At 38.0% G+C, this 8,188-nt stretch overlaps 3 protein-coding genes across 4 annotated transcripts; all 3 read right to left on the bottom strand.

Annotated features, from left to right (window-relative positions):
• Window positions 1-1,358: 1,358 nt before the first annotated feature.
• LOC116173755 (queuine tRNA-ribosyltransferase accessory subunit 2-like) lies at window positions 1,359-3,160 on the bottom strand. 2 transcript variants are annotated; one of them, XM_031491430.1, is made up of 7 exons: window positions 3,110-3,160; window positions 2,841-3,056; window positions 2,650-2,791; window positions 2,127-2,602; window positions 1,879-2,078; window positions 1,710-1,835; window positions 1,359-1,665 (listed from the first exon to the last, which is right to left on the bottom strand). In XM_031491430.1, the coding sequence occupies exons 2-7, from the start codon at window positions 2,955-2,957 to the stop codon at window positions 1,434-1,436; spliced, it is 1,293 nt and encodes a 430-aa protein (XP_031347290.1). In that variant the 5' UTR covers window positions 2,958-3,056; window positions 3,110-3,160; the 3' UTR covers window positions 1,359-1,433. The 2 variants fall into 2 exon arrangements, with proteins under 2 accessions (XP_031347290.1, XP_031347291.1); XM_031491431.1 differs by lacking the exon at window positions 3,110-3,160 and having other exon boundaries at window positions 2,841-3,091.
• Window positions 3,161-5,754: 2,594 nt separating this feature from the next.
• LOC116173903 (negative elongation factor E-like) lies at window positions 5,755-7,027 on the bottom strand. The gene is made up of 6 exons (XM_031491645.1): window positions 6,864-7,027; window positions 6,634-6,814; window positions 6,283-6,592; window positions 6,178-6,232; window positions 6,015-6,126; window positions 5,755-5,962 (listed from the first exon to the last, which is right to left on the bottom strand). The coding sequence occupies exons 1-6, from the start codon at window positions 6,942-6,944 to the stop codon at window positions 5,889-5,891; spliced, it is 813 nt and encodes a 270-aa protein (XP_031347505.1). The 5' UTR covers window positions 6,945-7,027; the 3' UTR covers window positions 5,755-5,888.
• A 234-nt stretch (window positions 7,028-7,261) lies between these two features.
• Window positions 7,262-8,168, bottom strand: LOC116174615 (otoferlin-like). Its single transcript, XM_031492555.1, has 4 exons — window positions 7,982-8,168; window positions 7,762-7,937; window positions 7,622-7,722; window positions 7,262-7,571 (listed from the first exon to the last, which is right to left on the bottom strand). Exons 1-4 carry the CDS (start codon window positions 8,166-8,168, stop codon window positions 7,391-7,393), a joined length of 645 nt encoding a protein of 214 aa, XP_031348415.1. The 3' UTR covers window positions 7,262-7,390.
• Between the last annotated feature and the right edge of the window lie 20 nt (window positions 8,169-8,188).

The raw sequence follows: 8,188 nt of genomic DNA, 5'->3' as shown, positions 1-8,188 counted from the left end.
GACCCTATGGGTAGCGACTGTGCTTTAAAGCTGCCGATTTTCCGAATCACACCGGTGTCGTGAATAAAACCTCGCTGATGCAGAGCGATTTATTTGTCCTTTGCCGTAATTAATGTGCTCAGAGCGTGTTGCTTTCAACTCGACCCTCTGTCGACAAAAGTCTTCACCAATTTCGGAGATCTGATTGGAAACACATATATAATGGATTACCAATTGTTACAGCGTTTCGAATTTGAAGTCAAATAAAAGATGTTATTTATCCATTTTTGTAAATAAATTAAATATAGGTAACAATTGTAAGGCTGCCTAAGTTATCTTTTTCTGTATTAAAACCACCATAGGGCGAAACCACATGAGAGAGAGGAAAAAATACCATTTTTCAAGAGAAACCCAGACTGCCATTAAAATTGAATCGGCCCACCGATTGACAGCTTTTAAACACACGTTGCCAAACCTTCTCAGCATGGCTTTATAATTATAGACGGCTGTGGACCTTGAGACTATGAAAGAAATGGGGACTGACATATTCCTGTATCCAGCGCAATGCTTGCGCGGTGAAACCTGGGGGCGCGCCATATTTTCCGGCTAGCAAGAATGTTTTAATTTTTCATTTTCGTGAATTTATGCGATGCCTTAAGTCTCGGAATATGCGATTCAAAAACTATTATTGGATCAATGGTACATATGTTAGTGCATCGGATAGTATAGCCAAAAAAACACACGTAAAGTTATTTCGGTCTTCACAGGTATAAATTTGAGTTAGCTTTTCGGTGGTAATAACAAACAATGATGTGCGGTACACTTACCGATCTCAATTATTATCACTCCTCATTCTTTCCTTCTTCTAAGGCTGTGACTGCATCTAGCACGAAAGTGACAAGTGCCTGTGACAGATGACACAAGTTATAAATGCCATTCTCCTGCAATATTGCCAAGTCGTTATGTCATCTGAATGGTTCTAGGAGCTGATTGGTCGGGCTTATTACGTCACAGAGCCCGCCACAATCATATCGTTTTGAATAAACGTTTAAAACCGCACATGTTCATTATTTTTTGCTAATCAGCCTCTATTTTTAAATAAACTTTTACTGTCCAAAAAAATGTTTTATGGTTTCAGGTACACGCTTATTAAATTAGAACTGCGGAATTAAACTATACTGTAAACCCCCATTGCCCAGAAAAACAATTTTAGCAAAGAAAAAGGAATGTGCGGCCGTCGATGACTATATATACTTTAGGGGATGTATATCGGTGGTGTTACTAAATTAAATTATATACCAAATTGGTGACGTGTTTGTCTTGGAAGCGATCTCTGAAACACGATCTAAGATAATATAACATAAATTGCATAATTCAAATCTCTTTGAATATTTTTGTTTTATTTAAAAAACATACATAAAAGTATATGTAAATCTGTACAATATATAACAGTATCATGAAGATACTGAAGCTGTAATATTATCTCGATCCATTTCAAGAACAGCACTTGCAAAAGCATCGGCAGAATCTACCCGTTCACAGCTTGCTAAGACGTTATCTTGTTGATCAACGTGTTTAGAAGAATGAAACTGATTGCCAACCTTTTCCTCCAACAAACTTAGCGTACCATTTCCAATACATTGACGAATACTTTCAAAAAATCTCATATAATGATGGACATTGTGACTAAAAAATATGCATTACTATTTGTTAAACATTCAACTGCATACATTGTGAGTAATACGGGCCCTAAAAGCTCTTGTACGTTAACAAGGTAATGAATGTACGCTCGAGAATACTTGGAACATGCAAGGCAAGTACATCCAGGTAGAATCGGCCCGAAGTCTTCTGCGAAACTAAATCAGACTACCAACTGACATGTTACCGATTAAAACTTACTCAGCTTGTCGTAAATTTAATTCAAACTTCTCGTCATTGCCGTTGGCATCAATTGTAAAGGTTAGCGCGCATGATCTCTCAGTGACTATGTAACAATATGATGTATCGAAAAGATCGACGCCTAACTGAACTAATTTCAGTATGACCACCGGATTCCAACAGCCGTGTATTGCTCTTAATTTTGTAGGTTGTAGATTGTTCTAGAACTCGCTCGTTTAAATAGTCTCAAAACCTAGCCCAAAACTTACAATTACAAACACGACTACTGGGTTAATTTCGTCGGCGGCTAAAAGCTCTACTTCTGGGCCGTTGTTGTGTAAACCGTCTATTAAATAACCCCCAATTGAGTCATTTTGACAGATTCCGTCAATACACTCCTTTCGAGCTTTTAGGTCGTAGCCTCCCGCTATCGCCCCCATCATAAATGAATTTTTTACTCCAGTGAGATTTTCATGAGTGTCAATACACTGCTTATGATATTTTATAGTGTTTTGCACAGATTTCCTTATTCTCTTTGCCGGGCTCGATATATTGGTGTCTCCGTCAGAAAGTAGGTAATACATGTCTGGTTTAAATAAGCTAACTAAATTCATATACGATTTTGCACTGATCAACACCTTGCCATGTCTCGTCCACAGTGGTATGCTGTTCTCAACATGATACCCAGGCAGTGTGTGATCACCTGGGTCTTGAACCGTTAAGCATGATATACACTCTTTCATTCCTAAACATGTGCTGTAATACAAATACTCCCATAAAAACGAAGCCTACCTACAAATTCTGCGATTGTTCCTTTATAGACAGACATCACATCTTCGAAATTGTACGTACTGACCAAAGGAATCTGAATTATTTGCGATTTTTGCGTCAGAAGCTTGAACACTTCATTGGTAATGTGAGGAATACTACCTCCCTTAAAGCAACAAGTTTGTAATTCGCTTTGTACGCACATGCAAACTTACACGTGTGTAAAGCATAGCCATGGGTGTTTCCAATACTAAATTAGGTCGATTCTCTATTTCTCTTAACGCCCCCAAACGTGGGGCATTTTTCGTTAAACTTTCTACGATAAATTTCATCTTGTAGCAATCTAACTCCAATGGTCTAAAATACGAAAAATGCGGCCGTACAAAATCTTCGTAAATCTACCCTGAGAAGTTGCATTACACGCTTGTGTTCTAAAATTTAAATATTTATACAATCAACAAAACCTGAGAGGTAAAAAGTTAACCTTAAATTTTTAAATGTGGTGTGGTGGTAATTAATGTACCATCAAAGTGAATCTAATCAAATGTTAGATAGTGGTGAAGCTAGCAACGAATTTGAGATGTGACCATAACCTTAGACTAGACAGAGAAGACGTATCAAAACTTCAAACTTAACGTGCAGGTTATCTGACAAATAACGTTATTTTGCGTTATTTGGTATAGGCAAAATGGCGTTTTTGACAGATAACCTGCACGATAAGTTTAACGTTTCAATTCAAGGTGCACAAAACTGTTTTTTACTTCTTGTTTAGTCGATCAGCTGTTCGCATTTCTTTGTAGTGCGTGACCGTGGCGTACCTACCTTTTGTACTTATTGTATAACATTATAATGAACAGAAAAGATATGCATAAATTTATCAGTTCATTTGTTGTGCATATAGACATACTCATATGTCTATGTTGTTGTGTCGTACCAAAGAGTATAATATACTCTTTGGTCGTACACAATTTCTACTTGTTCAAATACATTTGTATTAACGATAGTTGCTGCTTTAACCTCACGCCAATGAACTGTAAGCGGCCATGTTACTGGTGCACAAACAAATTATCGTGCTGCATTTTACGATCATTCTTGTCCCTTCCATATATGTGCTCTTTAGTATATATGTATGATCCCTCCTCTCTCTTTTCCTTCTCTAAGGCCACAACCCCATAACACAAGCACAAGGTTAGTTGGCCACACCATAACGTGCACATCTTGGTCCAAGCCCTTAGCCCACAGTCGTGAAACGATTCTAACTAAGTTGCTTATCCTATAAATGTAATTGTATATCTACTGTAATGATCTTAACCTCCTACTATCTTGGCGGGCTAACGCCAACTTCAAGTCACACCGCAATATTTGACCATATTCTGTAGTAGCGGGAATGCCAAACTAACATGGCTGCCTATTTGAATATTCTCGCTTAAGTTTCCCGCGAGAATCTGTCACTCGCGGACCACTCCGAGTGCACTAAGATCGTGATCGTCATGTAGGACACCTACGTTGTGTAGTAACATGAGTTCTAAGCAAGCAATGAGGGCGTTTTATGGGTAAGGAGCACCAAAAGCAATAGCTGATTAAGATTATATTGAAGCTAATACCAATACGGCGCCCCTGCAGAGAGTCTTAAGTGGTTCTATACTACCCCGGCATTTACCTTACGAATTATAGGAAAACTGCAGGAAAACCTAATTCGGAGTAGCCCTATAAAGGACAAAGCCTACAGATAACATCTAATGTACAGCAATTTTGAGCCCTCTCGAAACCGGGGTAAATAATACAAACACGCTATGAGTAACCAAAATGGAATCGAGCCATTCCCCAGGTGTTACAACACATACATCAGACAAAACTAAGAGATATTAAATATACCTCGCCGGGTGGTAGGATTACCCAGGCCCAGTGGGGTGCCTGTAGACGTGGGCTAAAGTTGGGTTTGGAACGAGTGAAAATGTTAGGTTCACCAAGGCCCGTATAAACTTGAATAACTCGCTCCCTTCTAAACAAGCACACTTCCCTCTTGATTACTCACAGCCCCAAATAAGCAAATGTAATGAAATGCAATGAAATAATCGAAAGTGACTAAAAAGCACAATACACAAATATGTACAGAACAGATACAGCCCTACCGACAATGAAACATGATTGCCAATACCAACAAAGGTTACACATTAAGAGATACAAATGATTGAATCCAGTATGACCACACATTCATAGATTAATTGAATAAAGCATACCTCACCTGATATAAAAAGCAAAAGCACACAGCAATGATTAAGGTATAACAAAATATTTCAAGATAAGCCGTACTTTACACTTAAGCCGGTTACAAGAAAAAGATCCGGAACACACATGTTAGACCGGTAACTTGATCTCTTAACACCCCCAAAAACCACTCGAAAATCGCCCATTCCTTGCATTTCACGCATTTCTACAAAAAAACTGGACTGCAGGTGTTTGAAATAGTAAACACATGTGTTCTTCCGAGAAATTCCATCCGTCTCATCTTCGCTCTCTTTCCCTTTTCTGTAATCCCACCAGATTTCGGTTGGCAGCTTGTATAACGAACGTGATTTATAGGGTGCTTCGTATCGACAATCATATTCACAGGATGTTGCTAAGGTTGGGGCATCTCACTACAAGTAAATAGGCGAAACTTAAATAATCATTGCGGAAAATTCCATTTTACAGCTTATTTATAGTCACATAAACGTTCACAGGCATTTTACAATTGATTTTTATTTGATAACACCAATATAGACCATGTATAAATTACACATGCAAGGCTTTTATGTCTATTGCTTTTCAAAACCGCATTAAATGAAAGTGACAATGCCTTTCCTAGTCTCATTTAAATTGAAATTCCCTTTAACTATTTCTTTGAACGTAGAAATTGAAAACATTACACTAAAAAGTTAAGGAAAAATTGACAATAAATTAGCTAGACGTTGCTTTTCAGTATGAGAATTTAAAATTACAACAAAATTACCTGCTCTGATGATTACAATTTTTCTTATTGAAGCAAGTGAAAATCCTGTTTGGTAATACAGTTCCCTATCTGGAACCACATAAATATGAGCATGCCCCTTTAGATTTTATTATTTATAGATAGATTTATACCCATGATTCCGTATAACATGTATTTATTACTGTCAATTTTTACATACAATTGCCTATAGAATAAATAATTAATGAAATAATTACACATCCCTTCCAGTAATTAGGTAATTCCTCTCAATCACCTACCAAAACGAAAACACTCATTCAAAAAGATCATCGTAAATTACAAGGTCCCGCTTGTCTTTGTGATTTCCCTTCTGCGAGTGACTTGCGGCTACGAACAAATTATGTAACTATGATTTTACAGTATTTATTGCACACTATACCTAAAGTTGACCAAGTTGATGACGATGTTGCATCATTAATAGGCTCAATTTGTGGCTGTCGCCTTGCTAACGATACTTTCAGCGGTATTCCTGAAACCATACTGCCATCCATCTATAATCACGCACACTGTGTACAAACACTTTAAAATTACTGTTTTTATACCTCAGCGATCGCTCTATCCGATGCTTCTACCTTGTCAAATGTTACAAAACCACGACTAAAAAAGAAAAAGCATAACTTATAAAAACATTGTAATAATAAACAAACTTTTTCTCAATTTCCATCGATATATTAACAATATTGCCTACAGTAGAGAAGTGTTTCTTTAAAAATTCCTCAGTTATTTTATAACCGGTGACGTAAATGGTATTTCCCTGTCTTGGTTTGTCAGTTTTCTCTCGTTGCTTCTCAGTTAAACCCCTTTCTTCACGATCCCGCTGATTCGCAAATGTATCATACAAATTTTTTATTCGTGGAGGTTGATTGCCAGGATTGTCTGGTCCATCATCGGCTTGAACAGCGGAGAATGGTTGGTAGCCGCTAACCGTCTTCTCCGATATTAATTTTCTCTCCAAACCTAAAGCGAAACGTACTATATGACAATTAAGTAAGCGGTACCTCGTGGCCTTTTAAATGCCTGCTCTGGCCTTTTCTCCTGTTTAGGTATTGCACTGATCGCGCCCGACTTAATTAGCTTCTTAGCTACCTCTCTTGCATCTCTAGCTTCTGCGGGCCTCTTTGGAACCACCGGTTTTTCGGGTTCCGGTTTGGGTGCTTTCAGGGCTTGTAAAGCTTTTTTCTAAATGGAATGTAAACAGAGGTAAGGTTACGGTGTAGATATAACGTACCTTCTTTTTCAATTTTGTATATTTAGCTTGTAACATAAGCTCTTCTTCCGTAAAATTCGCAGGAAAATGAATGTAAACCATTTTTGAATTAAATAAACAAGCCGAAAAGTAAACAACAACTTATAGGTTATGATGGTGGGGATGTGGTTATAGTACAGGCATAGTGGATGTGGCGATGACAGCGCCAAATATAAAAGTAGTGTACAGGGTCTTTAATAAATTGCTTATGGCCGTTTGTACCGATAAATTTAAGCGGAGCTTAGCTTAAGCGCAGCTTAAAATCCGTGGTAACCATTGTCTCAATATCGTTTGTGTTTTTGTAGGTATGCGGCACTAAGGTGCTCTTAATATACTCTTATCGTCAGGCAACACATCTTACAACGCCACAATGTCCTGTTATAGGTAAAGTAAGTCCGAAATGATCGAATTCTTATACTTGCAGCCACACGTAAATAATTAAAGAATCAATAGCTTTGTATAGGTATATGCCTAATAAATTATAGGTACATATAAACTGACTGGTACTACTACACCTTCATAATCTTCTTAACAATATTCTGCGGCAATGACATTATTGTTGAAAAAATGGAGTACACACAAAAGATCAACAACGCACATTTTAAAAGTCTCCACTTGTTTTGCTTAAAAATAATCATTTTTAATGTTTTTAAAGGATTTTTAAACCACAAAAACGAAGTGTCAGGTCTCCTGGAAGATACTGGAATTAGCGACACGAGAAAAAAGTATACCTGCCGTACTTCGGCATGGGAAGAGCTTGCGGATCAGATCTTCCAAATCCAACAGACTCCTTCTTCGCCTCTTCTTCTGTAAGTAACTGAAATTCCAATTCGACTTTCCCCTACGTTGAGTTAGTTATACTATATCTCCTAGAACTTACCGCTAAGATTTCGCAGTTAGTTTCTTCATTAAGTGCACGAAACGGCCACCACCCTTTCGTTCGTCTCCGCTTGAAAAGATTTATGCAAGGAGAATCGGGATTGAAACTTTCCAAGGTGCAATGTTTTGCGGACTTGGATCCGCGCGGAAGCTTGGACAGTTCTAGCGATAGATTTCCTGGAACATCTCTTTGACGAAAATCGTTTTCCACGAACATTTACCTAAGAAATCATCGCTCGAGACTACATCGTTATCCCACACTTCCAACGTAAGGCGACAAGGCAACTTGTACTCTGTCTCTTCGGACGAGAATAACGACTCCTTTTTCACTATTACCACCACGTTTTCGGTTGGCAAGTATTTGAAAGGAAAGATGAATCTCCAGTTGAAATTTCCCTCGCCGGTCATGGACTTGTAATGTACGTCGG

The sequence above is a fragment of the Photinus pyralis genome, unplaced genomic scaffold (genome assembly GCF_008802855.1).
Source record: "Photinus pyralis isolate 1611_PpyrPB1 unplaced genomic scaffold, Ppyr1.3 Ppyr1.4_LG6, whole genome shotgun sequence".
NCBI lineage: Eukaryota > Metazoa > Arthropoda > Insecta > Coleoptera > Lampyridae > Photinus > Photinus pyralis.
This window is presented reverse-complemented; position numbering and strand designations above follow the sequence as displayed.

Excerpts from the sequence above, each read along its gene's own strand:
- LOC116173755 (XM_031491430.1), bottom strand. The coding sequence starts at position 2,957 with ATGAAATTTATCGTAGAAAGTTTAACGAAAAATGCCCCACGTTTGGGG. Across the intron at positions 2,792-2,840 it reads TGGCTATGCTTTACACACGT|GGAGGTAGTATTCCTCACAT; the intron begins GTAAGTTTGCAT and ends TGTTGCTTTAAG. Across the intron at positions 2,603-2,649 it reads AACAATCGCAGAATTTGTAG|GAATGAAAGAGTGTATATCA; the intron begins GTAGGCTTCGTT and ends GCACATGTTTAG.
- LOC116173903 (XM_031491645.1), bottom strand. The coding sequence starts at position 6,944 with ATGGTTTACATTCATTTTCCTGCGAATTTTACGGAAGAAGAGCTTATG. Across the intron at positions 6,815-6,863 it reads ATACAAAATTGAAAAAGAAG|AAAAAAGCTTTACAAGCCCT; the intron begins GTACGTTATATC and ends CATTCCATTTAG. Across the intron at positions 5,963-6,014 it reads ATCAACTTGGTCAACTTTAG|CCGCAAGTCACTCGCAGAAG; the intron begins GTATAGTGTGCA and ends ATTTGTTCGTAG.
- LOC116174615 (XM_031492555.1), bottom strand. The coding sequence starts at position 8,168 with ATGACCGGCGAGGGAAATTTCAACTGGAGATTCATCTTTCCTTTCAAA. Across the intron at positions 7,723-7,761 it reads CTAACTGCGAAATCTTAGCG|GGGAAAGTCGAATTGGAATT; the intron begins GTAAGTTCTAGG and ends AACTCAACGTAG. Across the intron at positions 7,572-7,621 it reads CAAGCTCTTCCCATGCCGAA|GAGACCTGACACTTCGTTTT; the intron begins GTACGGCAGGTA and ends AGTATCTTCCAG.